This window comes from Pelophylax lessonae (assembly GCF_965119305.1).
Source record: "Pelophylax lessonae genome assembly, chromosome: 1".
Lineage (NCBI taxonomy): Eukaryota > Metazoa > Chordata > Amphibia > Anura > Ranidae > Pelophylax > Pelophylax lessonae.
Genome location: NC_138768.1, coordinates 455221790 through 455243481, shown reverse-complemented (window position 1 = coordinate 455243481; position 21692 = coordinate 455221790). Strand labels below are relative to the sequence as shown.

The 21692-nt window shown below is 46.2% G+C and overlaps 1 protein-coding gene across 4 annotated transcripts in view; it reads left to right on the top strand.

Annotated features, from left to right (window-relative positions):
* EPS15L1 (epidermal growth factor receptor pathway substrate 15 like 1) overlaps positions 1-21692 on the top strand; it is a 354413-nt gene that overhangs the window by 139079 nt on the left and 193642 nt on the right. For all 4 annotated transcript variants that reach the window (XM_082248118.1, XM_082248120.1, XM_082248119.1 and 1 more), the window contains exon 11: positions 8185-8341. In XM_082248118.1, the coding sequence (XP_082104244.1) occupies positions 8185-8341 (157 nt within the window). The remainder of the gene's footprint in view (positions 1-8184; positions 8342-21692) is intronic.

Below are 21692 nucleotides of genomic sequence, written 5' to 3'. Positions count from 1 at the left end.
GATCCATTGGGTAAATAAAAAATGGAGAAAGTTCTGGGAGTCTTGTTAGATGATAGACTAGGCAATAGCATGCAATGTCAAGCGGCAACTGCCAAAGCCAGCAGAACATTAGCATGCATAAAGAAAGGGACGTATTCCAGAGATAAAACTATAATCCTTCCACTTTATAAAACTCTGGTCCGACCACATCTGGAGTATTCTGTCCAGTTCTGGTCGCCAGTCCTCAGGAGGGATGTGTTAGAGCTGGAGAGAGTCCAGAGAAGGGCAACTAAACTAATTAGGGGATTGGAGGACCTTAATTATGAAGAGCGTCTGCGATCCCTTGATTTATTCTCCCTGGAGAAGAGACGCCTGAGAGGGGACATGATAGCAATTTATAAATATCTCAATGGTGATCTCGGCATAGAAAAACAGTTATTCAGTTGAAGGGATTGAATGAGGACTCGAGGGCATACAATGCGATTAGAGGAGAAGCGTTTTAACCTCAGGCAACGTGGGGGGTTCTTTACTGTTAGGGCTACAAGATTCTGGAATTCTCTACCACATGAGGTGGTTTCTGCGGGAAGTATGGTGGCTATCAAAAGACTCTTAGATGTACATCTCAAGGATCAGAACATTCAGGGGTATGTGAGATGATTACGGCCACACACACCTACACAGGTTGAACTGGATGAGCTATTGTCTTTATTCAACCTCACCAACTATGTAACTATATTAAAAAATAAGGGTCCCAACACTGAACCTTGGGGTACACCACTGATGACCTTAGACCATTCACAGTAAGAATCATTAACCACTACTCTCTGAATTCTATCTTTTAGCCAATATTCTATCCAATTACAAACCAATTTTTCCAAACCAGTAGACTTAACCTTACACATTAGCCGTGTGTCGGGAACTGTGTCAAACGCTTTCGCAAAATCCAAGTATAGTACGTCCACAGGCACCCCTCTGCCAAGGTTTTACTTAACTCCTCATAAAAAGAAATACGGTTTGTTTGACCACTTCTGTCTTTCATGAATCCATGCTGTCTGTTGCTTAAAATATTTTTTTCCAGCAAGAACCCATCTATGTGGTCTTTTATTAAACTCTCCAGTATCTTCCCGACTATAGAAGTTAAACTAACAGGTCTATGGTTACTTGGCAAAGGCTTTGATCCCTTTTTAAATATAGGCACCACATTGGCCCTATGCCAATCTGTGTTGGTGTTTGGGCTGGGGGGGGGGGGCGTGGATGTTTCATTATCCGCGGGTCTGCGCCTCATGTGGCCAAATCGGGATGAAAATTTAGCCCGCGGCCTACTCGCAGCGGTCCGAGTGCCTGACCAAGCTGTCCGAGCTGATGATATAGCGGACGGTACTGCCGACGAATGCGTGCATCACGAACCGGATCGGGCCTAAAATTGAGGCCATGGCTTTGCGGCCTACATGCGGCGATCCAAGTGCCTAAACAAGCTGTTCGAGTGACTAACTGAGCTGTTCAAGCTGTTTATATTGTGGGCGGTACGGTCGACGGATGCGCGCCTCACCCAGCCGCATCTGACGAAAATTGAGACTGTGGCCTTGCGGCCTACTTGTTGCTGACGGAACTGGCTGTCCAAGTGACTGACAAAGCTGTCCGAGATCCTAACCAAGCTGTCCTAGCTGCTGATCAAGCTAACAGAGCTGCCGGCAAACTCGCGACTCCGGCCCCAAATTTTGGCCATGGCTTTGTGTGCTACTCGCAGATTGCTGTCCGAGCTGCTGGCCAAGCTGCTCGAGCTGTTGACCAGGCTGCTCGAGCGGCTGACTGGGTTAACAGAGACCCCCCCCCCAATGGTCTGCCTTTCACCCCCTCTTGAATCGAAGGGTGCCGTCGGTGCGCTGCTTTTTTTTTAGCGAAGTGAAGCAGCCATTCTTATGTGGGTGAGGGTATTCTGCCCTCGCAACTGCGTCACTTCGGGCCCCCTCTCCCCCCTCCTAGGGGGCTATGTTCTATTATGTCCTCTATGGAGGGCGACCCTTAGGTCTAGTAGGTGGTCCCTTTGTGGACCTTTAGCCAGCGTCTCCTTCTGGGACTATGATCGGCGACCTCCCCTGCTTATTATGTTCTCAGGGTGAGCTTAGCATATAGCGACTCTACTTGGTCTGCGTCCACGGGTGCTCTGACGGTGGGGATGATTCCTATTTTACTGCACATGTGCATGCAAGGGCGCTGGTGGATGCACTGATTGTATCGTGCAGGAAATTTTAAACATGGGGATGCAGCTGCTGTGTCGGAGGCGCCGGTCCCCTTGGGGCCCGCAGAGCCTCTAAAGCGGCAAAGGTATTTCCTTTTTTCCGCCTGCTGTGACAGAATTGTCATATGTCAGTGGAGTTCTAAACGCAGTATGGCGGTGCCTAAGCGTTTCAATAGACTGTATTCCTTGGGGAGTCTCTGTTGAGTACGTGTGCAGTCCCACCCCTGGTGGACTCTCAGGTCTCCAGGCTGAATAAATCCACCCTAATTCCGGTGGAGGAGTCTCCGGTTTTAAAAGATCCTTTTGACAGGAGAGCCAAGACTTTGGTCCGCCACAAGTTTACTGTGGCTGGTTTGGTCCTTAGCATGGTGTCCCTGATTTTCCCGAGTGAGCAAAGCTTTTGCGCCAGCATCCGGAGGGGGAACAGATTCCTCTTGCCTTTGCAGAGCTGGAGGACTAGTTGGTCCAGGGGTTGCAGTTCATCTGTGATGCCTCTCTGAATGTGGCTCCCTTAGTCTCTGGGCTGTCCGTGACTGCAATGATTCTTTGGCGCATGATATGGCTAAAATGCTGGTCTGCAGATCACACTTTCCAGAAGGCCTTATGTGATCTTCCTTTGTGGGGAATCATCTTTCGGAGCCTCCCTAGAAAGACCTCGCCCAGAGGTTCCATGAGGATCTGGTTCAGTAGGCCGAGAGCGGGTCCTTCCAGACCTGCAGACAAACACTACTTCTGCCTGAAGGGGAGCTCTCACCCGTATCTGGGGTGGTGGAGGACATCTTCGCTTCTTTCCAGACCCCTGGACCTCCCTGATTCAAGACAGGTGGGTCCATGAGCTGATTCGGCCTTGCTACAAGATTGAGTTTTTAGTCTTATCCTCCAGAGAGGTTCTTTCCTTCCATCCTGCATTTATCCTCAGACCGCCTGCGGTGAAAGACTTGCTACTGCAAGGGGGGATTGTTTTCCGGTCTCAGAATCAGAACATTTGTTTCATTTTTGTAGGTCCCAGGAAGGAAAGCAAGGTACTTCCAATCTTGGACATCAAGCTCTGAACCGCTTTGTGCGGGTACAGATGTTTCGAATGGAGTCCATTCGTACGGTAGTGGCATCCCAACATCAGGGGGATCTTCTGGCCTCTATCGATAGTAAGGACGCTTAACCTTCATATTCCAATATTTTTCGGTCATCCGCTCTTCCTCTGCTTGCTGTGGGCGAGGAGCATTATCAAGAGGTCTCACCTCAACCCCTCGGGTTTTTGCAAGTGTTTGCCCTGGTGTTGGCATTGTGCCAGCGGAGGATTGCGATCCTGGAGTGGAGTACCTGATGATCTTCCTCTGCGAGCAGAGTCTCTGACTGCTCTGAAGGAAAACGGGTAGATTAATTTCCAGGTATTGGCTCTGGTTACGTCCACCCAGATGAACTATCTGAGTCTGTCCTGGACATGGCCTCAGCCAGGGTGTTCCTCCCATGGGACAAGTTTCGAAAATCTGTCCACACGAGACCTCTGCAAAGAGAGATTCTCGCCATGTGGGGCAAGAATCCACAGTCTCCAGTCAATCTGATCCTGTTGAGCCAGTGTACGAAAGGCTCCCTGATTCGGTGGCTTCGCTCCCTGGCGGTTCGACAGTAAATCTTCCTTCCCCTGTACTGGCCGGTGGATCACCACAGATGCCAGCCTGTCTGAGTGGGGTGGCGTTTTTTGGCACAGATTGTGCTCAATCCACGAATCCAGACTATCGATCAATATACTGGACATTTTCTCCAGAGGTGTGGTGGTCCTGTTGGCCTCTCGTCTCAACAGGAAGGTGCTTTGGTTTGTAGCATGGCCTCGGGATCCTCTGGCCAACGCCACAGATGCACTGGGGGACCAGTATTGTCTGATATACGTTGTTCTTCTTCTAGAACTTCTGCCAAGACTCCTGCATAGGCTCGAGGCAGAAGGGATTATGGACATCCTAGTGGCTCCAGAATGGCCTCGCCAGTCTTGGTACGCAGATCTAATACAGTTGGTCGCAGATGCTCCTTGGAGACTGACACTTAGAGGAGATATGTTGGCTCAAGGGCCTATCTTTCATATTGCTTTACAGTTACTGGCTTTAGCGACTTGGCTGTCGAAAAACAGGTGCTGAAGGCTAGAGGGCTGTCTGAATTGGTGATTCCCACGCTGTTGTAAGCTAGTATATTTGCTTCTAGGTGGATTTGCCATCGCGTTTTGAAGAGCGTACTTTGCAGGTGTGAATCTCTTTGGGTTCACCCCTGCTTCTTTTTGGTGACTCGGAGTTTGGCTTTCCTTCAACGAGGTGTGGAACAGTGTCTGGCCGCAGGTACCACCGAGGGCCAGGTTTGGCCTTTAGCAGTTTTCTTTCATTGTCCTTTGGCTATGCTTTCTGTGGTTCGCACCTTTGTTCGGGGGGTTCTCCACTTGGCTCTCCTAGTGCAGTCTCCATTACCCTCATAGGATCTCAGCTTGGTGCCGTTGGTTCTTCAGTAACCGCTGTTGGAAAATATTTGCAAGATTCCTCTGCTTACGTTGTCCCAGAAGGTAGCATTCTGCGGCTCTGCCCGGGCCTCCTGTCCCACGTCTGCTGGCTGGTTGTAGTCCCGAACGAAGCCGGATTCGCTTTCGATCAGGTCTCGGATCATGTAACCCAGAAGCCACGTCACAACGTCACTTCCAGTCTTCTCGGGTGCTAATGGCGCCAGTTTGAAAAAAACAGTCTGTATTCAAAAATCTTGATTTCATCATTTTGAATGCTTTCTTTTAGACCCCAGATCCCTCCATGAAGAGTACCTGTCACAAGCACGGAAAAAAAAGACGCATACGTAAGTCATGCCTGCAAATGAAAACGGTGTTCAAATCACACATGTGAGGTATCGCTGCGATCGTCAGAGCGATAGCAATAATTTTAGGAAAAGACATCCCGTGTACCTCCTAATCTGGTAACCGTTAACCATTTTTAAAGTGTTGCCTATGAGGATTTAAGTACTGTAGTTTGTCGCCATTCCACGAGTGTGCACAATTTTTAACCGTAACATGTATATTTACTCGGCGTGACATCATCTTTCATATTCTACAAAAAATTGGGCTAACTTTACTGTTAAGTTTTTTTTTTTTTTTTTTTTTTTTTAAATTCAGTGAAGTGTATTTTTTCCAAAAGATTGAAATACCGCATGACAAAAAAATATTGCAACGACCGCCATTTTATTCTGCAGAGTCTTTGCTAAAAAAAAAAAAAAATATATATATATAATGTTTGGGGGTTCAAAGTAATTTTCTAGTAAAGAATACTGATTTTATCTTGTAAACAACAAGTGTCAGAAATAGGCTTGGTCCTTAAGTGGTTAAGAATTGGTAAACGTCAATATATTACATTTTTGTCGTTGGGTTAAATATTGCTTTAATGCAAAAGCATAACTGATAAACATATGTTAGCTGACTTTTTCAGAAAAGCGCTTTACGGGATCTTTTATAACGTGTGAGCAGCAGTTTCTTATGACAGCCAATAAAATGTTTGTTTAATAATTCTAATTAGCTTCTAAGTCACTTAATTAGTGAGTGAATTTTTATTGTCTTTTATTATTTTTAATAAATTGTTACACTTAGATGGAGGGGGTGTGTGTGTTTTGTTTTTTATCTGTTTATTGATTGAAACGTCACAAACGGACATAAAACAAGCATTCACAGTGATAAAACCCTTTCCGGGGTCATGAAGTATACAACAATACAAGGAACAGAAATAGTCAAGTTAGAGGGTCACATCAACAGGACATAAGAAATGGCTCCCTTCAAATACAGTGGCATCACAATAACTGGTATATAGAAAATAATGTTAGAGCTGAGATGACACTGTGGCTAGAAGGTACTCCATTTACATTACTCTATTATATTAAAATAAGGCACATCACACCGTGGGCATATCAGAAGCTGTAAAAGGTTCTGCTAAACATTTTTCCCATATTTTGGCAATTTTTTTAGGCAGCCTCTGTTGACATAGGTATACTTGTAGAGCGGCAAGCTATTATTGACCAGCTGGTTCCAGAAAGTAAGAGGCGGAGGGATAGGTTTCCTCCAGTAGAGAGCAATAGCTTTCCTAGCATAAAATAGAAGCAGGTTAACCAAGGTGCAGCCAGCCACCGTAAGTAGTAAATGTTCAAGCAGAGCCAATATACAAAGGGACATTGTAGGTTGCAAAGGGGTGTAGATAACCACATTTATTACAAACGATACTTCTTTCCAGAATTTGGTAATTAACGGCCAGGTCCAAAAATGTGTTTGGACTAAATGATCCCTTAAAGTGTAAGTCCACCCTAAAGCTAAAATCCCTGCATCTTTAGACATACACAATCTAACACTAACCTATCTAGCCTTGTAAAAAAAAAAAAAAAAATAAAAAATCTGTATACATAACCTTTTTTGAAGCTGTTCTGATCCGGTCTCCAGCGGCAAAAGCTCTGCAAAGGACACAGCCGACAACGACTGAATGGAATAGATTAACCGTGGGGCTTCCGTTGTCGGATGTGTCCTCTGCACCTGGCTCCGCAGCAAAGCCGCGGCTGACAGCTCAGCGTGGGATCAGGTCGGATCGCCTTCAAAAAAGGTATGTAAACTGATTTCTTCTTTAAAGGGCTAGATAGGTTAGTGTTAGATCGTGGGGGACTGTAAATGCAATGATGTTAGTGTTAGGGTAGATTTCTACTTTAAAGAGACTAGAGATCAAAAGGGGAAATCCCATATATAATTCCAATCATCATCATCAAGGTCTGGTACATCTCGTAAGGCCCTCCAGAACAGGCAGGGATACCGTAATAAGGTGTGAATAAAAACGGGAGGTGTAGAGAGTAGAGACGGAAGTGAGAGATTGGTTAACTACTTGTGATATTGTCTTGTTATTAAATTTAGTCCAGGCATCTTGTTCAGGTACCTTTATAGAGTTGAGGTAAAATGGGATTTAGCCATAAAGTGGTGCCAGGGGAGGCTGCTAGATTTGGGTAGTGCTCGCACTTAACGCCAGACCCCCAAGCTCGGACGGAAGTAAGCATAGAGGGCGCCAATGAGTATGAAGCGTAGAGACCTCTAAATAAGAGGAACTTAAGGGCCTCCAGGGAGGTGACTATGGCAGCCTCCACCAATGTGGAAGAGTTGGTAGGGTCTGGGTTCAACCCATTGTAATTGAAGGTTTGGAGGGGCTGTGGTCCGGGCTTCGGGATCAGTAGGGAACAGCAGGGACTTAGCCCAGTTGACCTTGAGACCTGTGACTGTAGAAAAGATATTTAGGACCTGGAGGACACCCTGAAGCGATAGGCCAGCATCATTAGAAAACAGCAAGGGGTCATCTGCATATAGGGCTACCCTCTCCTCCATCCAGCCAACACTAAATCCTTTAATGTGCGGGGAAGATACAAGGGCCTCCGCCACTGGCTCAATAGTGATGGCAAACAAGGCTGGAGAGAGTGGGCAGCCCTGTCCCTAAATGAGAAAGGGTGGTGACAAACCTTCCCCTCAATTTGATAGCAGACGTAGGGTGGTTGTAGAGCACCTGAAGCCATTTGATAAAGACTAAGGGGAATCCCATTCTACAAAGTACCTCCCACAAAAAGGGCCATTTAATCGAGTTGAAAGGTGTTCTTAATGTCTGAGGCCAGTACTCTAGTGCCCATAATAAAATGTTGAGCATGGATGTTAGTGTGCAATCTACGTATGTTGATATCCGTGGCTCTGTGGGTCATGAAACCAGTTTGGTCCGTTTGTGTTTTTTTTTTTTTTTTTAGCTTCTATAAGATACTGAGCTTCTCAGATTGGTATTTTGGTCTTTCAATATTCGTGTAAGTTTGGTAAATCCCTTTGTTGGCACTTGATTCCGTGCTGTATGATTTTACTGAGCTTGAATGAATTGCTTGAAATGTGTTTAAATTCTAGTTATAGTAGAAAATCTGTGGTTAAATACTTAATATGGCATCTGCTGCAGGGCTTTGGCTGATACGAGACAGATGGGGAAGTTGAACAAAGACCAGTTTGCACTGTCAATGTACCTTATACAGCAGAAAGTCAGCAAAGGAATTGATCCACCTCAAGTCTTGTCTCCTGATATGATTCCGCCAGCGGAAAGGAGCACTCCCTTACAGGTAAACATACAACACCTGTTACGTGGAATGCATCACATATACTTCTTTTTGTGTTGATAACTTTGTGTATAACGGATAAAAAAATAATAGTGGTTAACTTTTATTTCACAGTACTGTATATTATTTATATTATTGCCTGTTGGTTCATATTCCAGAGTGTCTTCTTTCAAGTATTTGTCGATAGATGTTTTTTATTGAAATATGTAATTTTTGCGTTTTTAAGAAAAACTATGCTGAAAGAAAAACTTAAGCTAATATCACTTTTCTTCTCTTGAATATACTAGTTTCCATTCTGTCTCTGGTTTTAATACTTTAGTCGCTTGCCTGGCTCAAGTATGGAAACCAATTAAGTGAGAACTCCTCATCTGCATGCTTTTGTTTTTTGCTAACGATTCAGAACATGTTTGTTTAATAAAATAAAACAGTGAAAAGAGGAAATGGGACTTGGCTGGTCTGGCACTAGAATTATTGCTCTCACTTTGACGTTCTCATTGATACCTGACTTGTGTGGTGTGATCACTATTTACATATGCATGCGGGACTTCTATATGTCTTCACATTTGCTTGAGGGGATGAGGGCACTTTAAAATTTGTTTTTCATTTTATTATTTTATTACTTTTTTTTTTCTACACTGTCACTTTATCTAAATTAACCATTTTGCTATCGCAAAGTAGCCTATATCTCTCCTCAGCCCTCAAAAGCATCTGATTAAACCGAGACTGGTTTGATCAGATCCTTTATAAGCCAGTCATGGCTTGTAAACATCAAACAGAAACCGGAAGTGGTAATCCTTATCACTTCTGGTTTCTTACAGTACAGAGGATGTACCTTCCTCCCTTATCGGTGCACCACTACAATAAGTGGCGGCAGTATCAGGCTCCCCAATCACATGGGAGAGCCCGGTAAAGGCAGCAGGGGGTGCCCACTCTTATTCTGTGCCCTGTAGAATTGATTGGGCAGCTGAGTTGCTCAGATCACTTTTACAAGAAAGCTCATCGCCAGCTGAAAATCTTTATACCAGGATCATGGCTGCAGCAGGAACCATGATCCCGAAACAGCCACTTAAACCCGAGGACCTATGGGTATGTCCTAAAGGGATTGAAGTGGTTAAGTATACTGTAGCTAGTGTCAAGATCAGACCACTGACTTGTCCTCATTGGAGGACTCCACTCTAGTGCTGTTCTGATGGCAACTTGACAATTTTTTCATTTAATGACATTGGTGATCAGGAAGAAAATCAGTCACTCTAACAGCAATAAAAACATGACCGTGTTTCTAACCACTCACCACTTTATCTAAATCTAAAAAAAAAAAAAAAGTTTTTGTTTTAGTTCTGTATTAGAGCCAATCACAAGAATGATTGGCAGTTTCTGGGAGCTGGGTAGATTGCCTGTCTTTTAGAGCCTTTGCGCACCATATCTCAGTGCACTGCAATGCTGGCATTTGAAGTGAATTGGCTCTCCAGGTGCAAAAATTAGGTCTTGAGTTTTTTTCTGTGTGTGCAGGACAATGCACAAAACACATGCTGATGCAGTGCACTGTAGACGCATGTTGGGGTGCAGTTTACAGTGCACCACAATGGACATCCGCAGTGTGCTCTGTGTCTTGCATCTACAATGTGCTCCATGTGTTGCAGCAGTGCATGTTTTAATGTGGGTCAGTTGCGTTCTAAAAATCTTTATTCAAAATGCTACATCATGTGATTGTGTTATATATAACAAAAATGTTCTTATAATTATTAAACCTCAGTACAAAGTGCTCAATTGTGTTATCCTGGTGCTTTTATCTATTCATATAAACCATGTCAAGCATATAAATTCACCATTCACATAAAGTGCTCCTGTGCATGAATAATATCATAAAATACAAAAATTGCCTTTCCTATCTTATTAGTGAACTCGTAACATAATAGTCCATATACAAAGTGTCCAATTGCTTTTCAATGCTGTTCCTCGGCAAATAAATCAGTGATGTCTCTTTTCAAAGTGCTCTGTGCTCAAAGTGCCAAACGATTATTTACATATATTCTCGTCTGTGTTTCTTATCCTCCACTGTGCATCACCACCACACTTGTACACTCACCAGATGACCATGACCTGTCTGGAAAGAGTATTGTCAAAATGCACTTTTCCCCCAATGGTTTAATAATCCTACGCAGCAGCTTTTCCACTCCAGGGTAAATATTAATATAAAACGGAAGAGAGAAGACTCTAATAGTGTTAAACCTTTTTTTAAATATAATCCCAAAAAACCATAAATATATGCACTTACATTATAAAGTGCATTCCCCTTGCACCTGGGTTGAATCACTTTTGTGTAACGAGCTGGCTCCACTATCTCTTAGAGAGGTCATGGTCATCTGGTGAGTGTACAAGTGTGGTGGTGATCCACCGTGGAGGATAAGAAACACAGAAGAGAATATATGTATATAATCTTTTGGCACTTTGAAAAGAGACATCGCTGAATGATTTATAGAGGAACAGCATTGGAAAGCCATATGGACTATTATGTTAGAGTTTACAAATGAGATAGGAAAGGCAATTTTATGAAATTATTCATGCACAGGAGCACTTTATATGAATGATGAATTTCTCATGGTTGATTAATAGTAGATAATGGCACCAGGATAACACAACTGAGCGCTTTGTACTGACGTTTAATAATCATGTGATTGTTGCATAAGCTGACTGTAAGAGCTGGTTCACACTACCACTACCAGAAAGTCGCCCCGTGACTTGAAGAGACTTGTTTAGAGACTTGGAAGAGACTTGTGCACTACTTTGAAGAGACAGGCGACTTTGTCTGTGGGGAATGCCTGGCTAATCTCTTTTTTCTTCCTGGAAAGTCTGATAACAAGTCGTGTCAATTAAGATAAGGAGGCAACTCCCATTGAAGTATATGGGACAGTCGGATCACAGGTCACCTCAAAGTAGTACAGGACCCTTTTCTGAAGTCGGAGCAACTTCAGTAGTGCCAATTAAGACGGCACTGATTGATTAACATTGCTTTTGTTATGTCAAGCTACCTGGGGCAACACAAGTTGCCTCACAAGTCGCGCTAGTGTGAATGGGCTCTAATTGTTTTTGTACATTTTTGTTTTTATAACAAGAAGTTACACAGTGGGTACAATTAGAGTCCATTTACATGCTTTATTAGGTTAAAGAGCTTTAGGCAAAGTTGTAAAACGTCATAAAACAAGCTACCGCATAGAGCACTTAATATATATTGAAATACGATTGCACTAGTTGCCTATTGGGAGTGTTATAGAAAGATTTGGATAGTATCTGGAAAATCATATTCACCACTGTATGTAGAAAGTTGTGAATATACTGTATTTTAACATGCCTTTTTTTGGGGCCAATAGTCCTGCAGATCCCTCTCCCCTTTCCTTATGAATGATGAGACAAAGGATTTGGGTGGTGAAAACAGCATCTGCTCCATCATTTGCAATCATTTTTTGAACAGGGAGGGGCCTCAAAAATGAATTTGCAGGTGACAGAGAACCAGGAACCAGCTGAAAAATTGTACGGTGTATGGCCAACTTTAGATGACAGGCTGCGCCTGAGTAAACCATCTGGTAGACTGAGTCTTGGTGGTTTATGGGCCTATAAAAATTATGAAATGTATGGTTTACAGCCTTTAAACATGAGGCTGCAATGTGTATGGGCAGTGATTGCGACAAAAGTATACGCAATCGGATATTAATTTTTAAAATGTTAATGTCTGACCCACAAGTGGCCTGTGTGCCACTGACTGAGTTATTTTTTTAAATCTTTGGCAGGAGGGAAACATGTCATGAGACAAATTCCAGAAAGGCTTTAATCTCCTTTCACATGTGTAGAACCTTGTGGCTAAAAGCCCAGGGAGCTGAAGCAGTCTGTAAAATGTTCCTCTAGTGCCCTAAGTGCAGAGCACCTAACTGCTCTACCAAGGCCTTAGGCCCCATGCACACAGGGCATTTTTGCAGCTGCTTTTAGGAGCGTCAGACATTTTTTTTTTTTGCAGGTTAACGCCCCTCCATGTCATTCTATGGCCTCATGCACACACAGGCTTTTTGGAGCTCCAAGTGGCATAGGCGTTTTTAAGCTGCAAAAAAAACACAGGTGTGTGTTCTGATGATCAGCGTCAGAGCTGTAAAATTGTCTGACGCTGCTAAAGGCTGAATAACGTTGCTTTTAAAGCGTTAAGCCACGTTATACGGTTTTTTTTTTAATGTGAAAATCAATGGGGGCCTATTGATTTTAATGTAAGTCGCATCACAAGTCAGATCAGAATGATCCGACTTGTGGTGCGACTTGCGCTCTTGAGGATCTTGAGGGGGAACTTCACGCCAAATAGGGAAAAAAAACGCTGTGGTGGTCCCCCCCGGGTTCCAAACCAGGCCCTTCGGGTCTGGTATGGATTTTGAGGGAAGCCCCACACCGAAAATCCATACCAGACCCTTATCCGAGCATGCAGCCTGGCAGGTCAGGAAAGGGGAGGGGACGAGGGAGGCCACAAGCCCTCAACATGCGGGGGTGGGTGCTTTGGGGCAGGGGGAGCTCTGCACCCCCCACTCCAAAGCACCTTGTCCCCATGTTGATGAGGACAAAGGCCTGTTCCCGACAGCCCTGAGTGGTGGTTGTGGGTGTCTGCGGGCAGGGAGCTTATCGGAATCTGGACACCCCCTGTAGCAAGGGGGCCCTCCAGATCCCAGACCCCCTCCCTATGTGAATGGGTATTGGGTACATTGTACCCCTAACCCATTCACCCCATAAAAGGTAGTGTATGTAAATAATGACAGGCGATGTTTTAAGAAGTCCTTTATTAAAAACCTTCCTCCAAAGATTTTTAATAAAGGACTTCTCAAAATGTATCCTGTCATTATGTACCCCATACCCATTCACATAGAGAGGTAGTTTGGGATCTGGGGGGGCCCCCTTGTTGCAGGGGGTGTCCAGATTCTGATAAGCCCCCTGTCCGCAGACCCCCACAACCCACCGCCCATGGTTGTCAGGAAGAGGCCCTTGTCCTCCTCAACATGGGCACAAGGTGCTTTAGGGTGGGGGGTGTAGAGCTCCCCCCACCCTGAAGCACCCACCCCTCCATGTTGACAGTGAGTGGCCTGGTATGGTCCGGGGGGGTTGCTCGCTCATCCCCTTTCCTGACCTGCCGGGCTGCATGCTGGAATAAGGGTCCGGTATGCATTTTGGGCAGGACCCCACTCTGTTTTTTCGGCATGGGGCTCCCCTCAAAATCCACACCAGACCCGAAGGGCCTGGTTTGGAACCTGGGGGGGACCACCACTCCGTTTTTTTTCCCATTTTGGCGTGGAGTTCCCCTTCAAGATCTTCAGAGTGCAAGTCGCACCACAAGTCGGATCATCCTGATCCGACTTGTGATGCCACTTTCATTCAAATCAATGGGCTGAAAGCCGTATCAAAGACTGCTCCTAGGCAACCATTGATTTTGAATGGAGGCAGAAAAACGCTGCTAAAAGCCAACATGGCCAAACGTGCAATAACGCCAATGGAAAAAGCTACTAAAAGCACTTTTTTACAGCTGCTTTTTCCTGGGGTTAGAAGTGGCTCTGCAGCTCGTTTTTTTCTGACGCCCTGTGTGCATGGGCCTATATTCAGCCCTTCCTTTCAGCACAAGACATAGGCCATGAAGTCCAGCAAGTCTTCCCAATCAAAGGGTGTCCTCACTTCTAAGAGCTAAATGTCTGTTATAGATTTCCTTCCTCTGAAATCCCAGGCCTGTGGGTTCAATCGGTGGTTTCAAAGGGATACAAAATAGTGCAAAACTGTGCCCCCTCACTGCTTTCTTCTCTGAAATCGAACAATAACGTCCCAAGAACAGTCGGCTCAATGCCTTCAACTGTAGTTGTGCCAGTACCTCCACAAGACGGGTTCAAATGATTTTATTCAAGCCTGTTCAAATGTCCAAGGGGGTATTCGTCTTATTCTGGGCTTAAAATCCCTCAACAAATGCCATCAAATTCCAAATTTTCACATGGAATCTGCAAGGTGGGCAGTTGCCTCTCTGAGATAAGGGGGGATACATGGCGTTGCTTATCTGCATGTTCCCATTTATCTACCGCATCAGCACTTTCTGCACTTTGCATTAACAGACAATTATTTCTAGTATGTTGCACTGCTGTATGGCCAGTCCACTGCTCCCAGAGTATTCACAAGGGTCCTACCACCTCTTCTTGCCCCTCTCAGAACTCATGGCATTAAGGTCACAGGCTAGCTAGACGACCTTCTTCTGAAGGACTCCTATCCCTTCCAGCTGTTAGCAAACATTTCCAATAATTCACCTTCAGATCCTCCAGACTTGCGATAGGGTGAGGTGAGCAATTAAAAAAAAAACTGCTCTCCAGCTTTCTCTTTGCCTGGAATACTTGGGTCTTGTCTTGGGCACATCCCAAGCAAAGACTTTTGCAAAGAGTCTGTGCCATTTGCCCAATTTCATTCAAGAGCTCTCCAACACAACATCTTGTTAATCTGGAACAAGCATGCTACTTCTTTCAACCTACCCATGCTCCTGTCCAGCCAAGCAAGGAAATCCATATCTTAGTGGGTCTCAAGTCCAGCCTTAACAATATTGATGTATTTCCTTCCCTATCACTGGCAAGGGATAACAGATGGCAGTCTTTAAGGCGGGGGACGAGTGTTCCCATCTCTCACAGTCCAGTGAACACTGTCACCTGTGGAAGCCAAGCTCTCCATCAACATCCTGGAGCTCAGAGCAGTTCAGATGGTTCCGCAAGACTGGACCCTCTTCTACAAGGACACCCAGTCAGGGTGCATTCAGAAACGGTCACATCAACCACCAAGGTACATCGGGAGTCTGGTGGCCTTGAAAAAGGCAAACTAAATAATCTCATGGACAGAAATTTACTGTCCGGAGATATCTGCGGTCCACACCCCAGGAGTGTAAAACTGGAAAGTGGACTACCTCAGCCTCCCCTGGATCAAAGGGAATGGGTACTTCATTAAACATCCTTTTTGGAAATTCAGAAATGGGGCGACTCTGGATGTAGACATTTTAACCTCTAGATTCAACAATAGACTTTCTCTGTTTGTAGACAAGACCAGGGATCCTCTAGCACTAGCCTCGGATTCCTTGATAATTCCCTGGTCTTAATACAGGCTCATATATGCATTCAGTCCAGTGCAAAACATCAGCGGATGTCCCCTGGCCTCTTCTCAACAGAGAAGATCTGCTGTCTCAAGGTTCTCTATTCCATCCTGCATCACAATCTCTGGCTTTAAGGACATGGCTGTTTAAGTCCAGGTCTTAAAAGGTGGAGGGGTCTCTGAGTCTGTTGTTCCCACCTTGCTAAAAACAAGAAAAGCCACTTTGAGAGGATCCACTATTGCACTTGAAAGTCTTCCTTTGCCTGGTTTGAATACAGATGCGTCAGGCCCAGAGACTACTCTGTGCCTCACATTCTGGTCTTCCTACAATCCGGTTTTGATTAGAACTTGGCCTTGGCAAGTCCTTAGAGTTCTCAGCCTTGCCCTATCTCCTTCATAGATCTCTGGCGTCACTCTCCCTTGTAAAATAAAACTTTACTTTTAGGAGCATCTCTCATTAAGCCCCCATTGCAGCACACTATGCTTCTTTGGGATCTTAACTTGGTTCTCTCCGCCTTTGCCTTTAGAGTCTACCTCATATCTACAGATTAGATCAGACAGACAAATTCCAGTTTTGTCCTTACCTCAGGACCTTGCTAGTAACGCCCTGCTTCCATGTCCACCATGGCGAGATGAATAAGAAATCTGATTGCTAGAGCTTGCACACTCATGGACAGATCTCCTCCTGGGCTTTTATGCGCACATGCCACATGATCAGTGGGAGTGTCCAGGACATTTCATCACTGGACCTCTGTAGCCTAGCTGTGTAAGATCACCACCTGGTCCTCTGTTTATACTTTTTCAGAGTTCTACTAAATGTTCACTTTTCTGCAGATGCAGCTTTCCTCTGCATTGTTCTTGCAACGACACTCTGAAGTTGGGCTGTTGCCACCTTTCTCGTTCATTGCTTGGTGACGTCTTTGAGCTAGAACTATTTTGTATCCTGTAATGTACAATTAAGGTAAGATTTATTTTGACTTGCCTGTAAATTCCATACCTTGGAGTACAGTGAAGGACACAGGCCACCCTCTCCTTCATTCTTTGGTTTCTACAAAACTGAGGACTCAGAGTGGGGTAGGATTATTGGCCACGAGCCCAGTGAGCATGTTCCAAAAAGCTTATCAGCACCCAATCTCCTGAAGATACAAACCTATAACCCAGGGTCTATGAAAACTTTACCTGTGTCCTGTACGGTACTCTAAGCTATGGAATTTACAGCTTAGCCAATATATATACATATATATATATACACTCCCACACACTACTCTGTGTGTATAAATTCAATTTAAAATATTAAAAGAGATGTACAGCCAAAGCTTGTATGGCTGTACATCTCCTATGGATCACAAGAGTGCAGTACGTTCTGCACTCCTGTGAACCATTTTCAGGAGAGAGCGGGCTGAAATCCGCTCTCTGCTGTCCTCACAGAAGTCAGTCCAGGCACTGCATCATCATGACCACGGAGTCGGGATCTGCCAGGTTCCCAGACCAACACCCAGCTCAGCCTCTCAGCGAGAGACGCTGAGAGCCTGAGCCAGACGCTCCCCATCTCTCCACAGCCCAGAGCTCCAATGAGCGAGGAGAGGGCAGAGCAGAGAGATGCTGACTGACAGTCAGCAGCTCTCTGCTCAGGGAGCTGTCAGAACTGAGCGATAGGCGGTGTTCGATTGCTCGGTTCTCAGTGCAGAGGTGCGGGGGGACAGATGCCGCACCAGACCGATGCTGCATCCACCTAGGTATGTATAAATGGGGAAAAAACAAACCCCAGACTTCTCTTTTAGCTTACCTCTTCTTGCTCGAGACTGGATTTAACTTTCCCCTTCAGAATATGTGGAGCTTGAATCTTATTCCTGGAGGCTCTCTTTTCTGGGGAAGTGGAAGGGGGGGGGGGGAGTGGGGCTGCTCTTCTTATGCCTGATATACTCAGGAAGGTTTTTTTTTTTTTTTGTTCAACAAAGCAGGCCGAAAAGAAAAAATCTGAGGAGATCGCTGTACTAACTATACACCGTTTAGCACAGCAATTTCCCTCCACTGTGCTATAGTGTTCTGACAGGAACTCCCCCCTGCCAGAACACATCGATTGAATGCCAATCGGCTGCTGGTTTTCCAGATGAGGAACGTCAGACGAGGAACTGTACACACAGAAAGGCGGCCAGTAACTGCCAAACTGACCGTTTTCGGACAATTTTTGCTCTATGTGTACCTAGCTTTAAGGCCTCTTCATTACATCCCTGCGGTCCATCTGTAATATTTCTAGCCATGCTTTGCCTTTTCTGATTTGCTACTCAATCCTGCTTCTGCAAACATGTACCCTTCCAGTTCTAAGCATTTCTTAAAATGTAAGGTTTAATAATTTAGTTGTATCCATCTGTTGGAGAAATTTGAGAGAGATCCATGTTAACACCTTGACATTGATTTACCTGATTGATGTCCTTGGATTCAAGCCAGATTAAACTCTGTAAATCCAGGCATTCATGCTCTGATGGTGAGTGTACATTGATATGTAAACGAGTATAGGTGCAGTTATACTTATTGTAGTTTCCCCCACTCTCAGCCTCCCTGCAGTTTTCACTTTCTCTTTCGTTCATTGACGGACACAGCTCTTGATTCTTCTTAACCATTGGGTTATACTGCCCCCTACAGGAGAAGGATACTAGGCAGGAAAAAGCTTGACTACGCCTAATGGCAGTCCCAGGGGGTAAACCCCTCTCTCAGCTATAGGCACTCAAGTTTTTTTTCTGCCTAGTCAGGAGTAAGGACCTAGTTCCTTGCTGGGATCTCTGGTCCTGGCATTTTTTTTTCTTTTTGAATTGAATTTCTTCCTATCTTTGTTATTTGTTCCGGTGAGAATCTACCATCAGTTGCCAGACTGGGCGACAGACTGGATAATTAAATCCAGATGGTCCCCCCTAGTCTGGCCAGCAAGTATGTGCAGACCGTAGCTCCGCGCTAGGTCGGTTGCGACATTGCCCCACTGGGTGGGGTGCTGGCTTGCAAGCTAAACTTCTTGCGAGGATGCATATGACCTGGCCTAGGCCATAGTCACAGCATTTCACCTGGCCAACAGCACCCACATTACAACGGAGCGGTGGACTGTCCGGAGCGGTGCCCACCCTGTTCCTGGTAAGTAGCTGTCCCCCCTCTACTCCTGGAGGGTTTTGGGGTGGACATGGGCCCCTTCCTGGGACGATAGGACCCCTGGGTTCCCCGACTTCCCCCCTTCCCCTCTAAAACATTGGTGGTCACTGTGGGTCTTTTGCCCACGGATGAGTTTACGAGCTGGCTGTGGCATGCTCTTAAGGGGGGCTGGTTGGAGTTGCTGTGACCGCGTTTTCCTGGTGTACAACGGGGGGATTGAGCAGGGTTCCCTGCCATCCTGAGGGTTGGTGACTAGGACAGGGATGTCCTCTGGGCTCCCTGCGGCAGTTGTTGGGCTGGGGGAGCGGATAGTTTAGCATCCGCAGGTACTCTCCTCACGCGGCCGAGTCCGGCCGAAAATTTAGACTGCGGCTTTGCGGCCTACTAGTCGGAAACTACGTGAGGTGACCCCTGTGAGGATGGCTGAAGCCACCGCCTCCTGTTTTGAGCATTCGCTCTCCCCTCCGCTGCCCCTGAGTGGTCGGCTCCACTGGGGCTCGCGGCTGGGCACCCATAAAAAAACCTTAGGCTGCGGCCCGCTAGGCTTTGCGGCTGAGTTGGGAAACTCCTTTGGGGGGCGGCCCCAGTGCGTTTTGCTAAAGCCCCCACTCTTCTTTTGGATTTCTGTCAGGCTAGGATCCGTGCACTTGCGGCTGGGCCTCCACAAAAAATTAGGCCGCGACTTACGGCCTGCTAGGCCATGCAGTTAGCTTGGCGCCTCCCTTGGAAGGGGTGGCACTGTGGGGGCGCTTCATTTTTAATGATAGTCTTGCCGCCATTATTGTGTGGGGCACTTGCCCCTTTTAGCACTGCTGGACCATCTGGATACCCTGCCTGCGCATCTGCTTCACGGCAGGCGGCCCCCTTTTAAGGGCGCTATTTCCTATTATGCCAGTCCAGTAGGTGGTCCATTCGTGTGCCCTTGGTCGGCGTCCCCTTTGCGGGATTGCAGTTGCCAGCATCGCAGTTGGCGGCCTCACCTGATTGTTTTCTGGGTGAGCTTAGTTTATAGCGACCCTACTTGGTCTGCATCCACGCACCCTGAAGTGCTCAGATAGTGAGGATAATTCCTCTGCTCCTCTAGCTGCGCATGAAAAAGCGCTGGTGGATGCACTGTTTGTGTCAATGAGTGACACTTTAAAAAGGAGGTTGCGGCTGATGCTGCGTCGGAGGCGCTGATCTCTTTTGGCACCCACAGGCCCTCCAAAGCAGCAAGGGTGTTCCCTTTTCTGCTTACTTTGACAACATTGTCACAAAACAGTGGGGTTGTCCAAAATGCAGTGGTTCCTAATAGCTTTTTGCTTGCGGTGTCCTTATGAGGATTAACTGCGTTAAAGGTGGATGCTCCCACCTGTAGTGGACTTGCCGGTTTCCAGGTTAAATAAAGCTACCTGCATTTCGGTTGAGGAGTCCCGAGCCTTTAAATATCCAGCTGATAGGAGGGCGGAGGCTCTGGCCCGCCATATGTTCGCTGTGGCTGGCTAGGCACATAGGTATTTACTATTGCCCTGGTGTTGCAAGCTCTGACCGAGTGGCTAAATTTGTACGCCGGGACCTGGGGGGGGGAAACCGCTTCCCCCTGTCTTCGCGAATCTTGCAGGTCAGTTGGTCCAGGGGCTACAGTTTATCTGTGATGCCTCTTGGATGCGGCTCCTTTGATTTCTAGGCTATCTGTATCAGCAGTGGTCCTTATCTGGCTGAAATACTGGTCTGCTGACCAGACCTCTACGAAGGCCTTATCTGATCTCCCCCTTGTAGGGGATTGCCTGTTTGGCGCTTCCTTGAATGACATCGTTAAGGCTACCAAAGGCAAAGAGCACTGTCATAGACGTGGGCCATTCTCCTCGGCTCAGAAGAGGGTTTTTCTCCCCTCAGGGTCTCAAGACAAGGGATCAAAATTCAGAGCCTCCACTGGAGATTCCAAGAGGACCTGTATGGCAAGCCACGAGTGGGCTCTTCCAGACCTGTGGAAAAGGCTGCCCGATCCATGGACCTCCCTGGTATGGGGCACGTGGGTCCACAAAGTTATTCGGTCAGGCGACGGGATTAGGTTAGGTCTTATCCTCGGAAAGGTTCTTCCCTTCCAACTTGTACTTGTCCCCAGATCACTTACTTTTAAGGGGTTTTTACTCAAACCTCTTTACAGTTCCCAGGAAGGAAGGCAAGGTATGTCCAATGCTGGACCTCAAGGAGCTAAACTGCTGGTGCGAGTATAGAAGTTCCATGTGGAGTCGAGACACACTGTAGTGGCGTCGCTACGTCGGGGGGATTTCCTCTCGCTTCTATCGACATCAAGGACGCCTACCTGCACATTCTAATATGTGCCGGTCACCAACGCTTCCTCAGTTTGGCCGTGGGTGAGGAGCATTATCCGTTTGTGGTCAGCAAAAGTGTAGGCCCCAGTGCTGGCTTTGTTTGAGTCAGTGGGGGGATCGCGGTACTGGGGTACCTGGACGATCTTCTGTGAGCGAAGCCTCCGAATGCTCTGATGGAAAACTGGAAATTGCTTTGTGAACTTTGAGGTAGTTTGGTTGGATTCTGAACCTTCAGGAGTCTTCTTTGGTTCTGTCCATAAAAACTGGACTATTTGGGTCTGACTGTGGACTTGGCCTTAGCCAGAGTGTTTCTTTCTCTGGAAAAACTCCAGACATTGCAGGAGGCAATTCAGCTTCTATTAAGCAGACGGTCATCCCTTCGGGCTTGCATGCGGGTGCTGGGCCCGATGTTGTCCACCCTTGAGGGTGGTCTGTTTGCACAGTTCCACTCAAGATCTCTGCTAAAGAGATTCTGGTGAAATGGGGCAAGGATTTTAATCCTTTCTTCCCCTGTACTGGATGGTTGTCACCACAGATGTCAGTCTGTCCAGGTGGGGAGGTGTCTTTAGCGCAGATGTGCTCAGAGAGTCCATACTGGGGATTTAATGTTCTGGAACTCCGAGCGATCGGCCTTTGGCTCCTTCGACAATTCGTCTTCAGGGGTGTCTGGTTCGAATTCATTTGGATAATGCCACAACCATGGTCTAGGTCAATCATCAAGGGGGCACAAGTAGTGTCCAGGCAGCTCGGTAAATAGATATCATTCTAAGGTG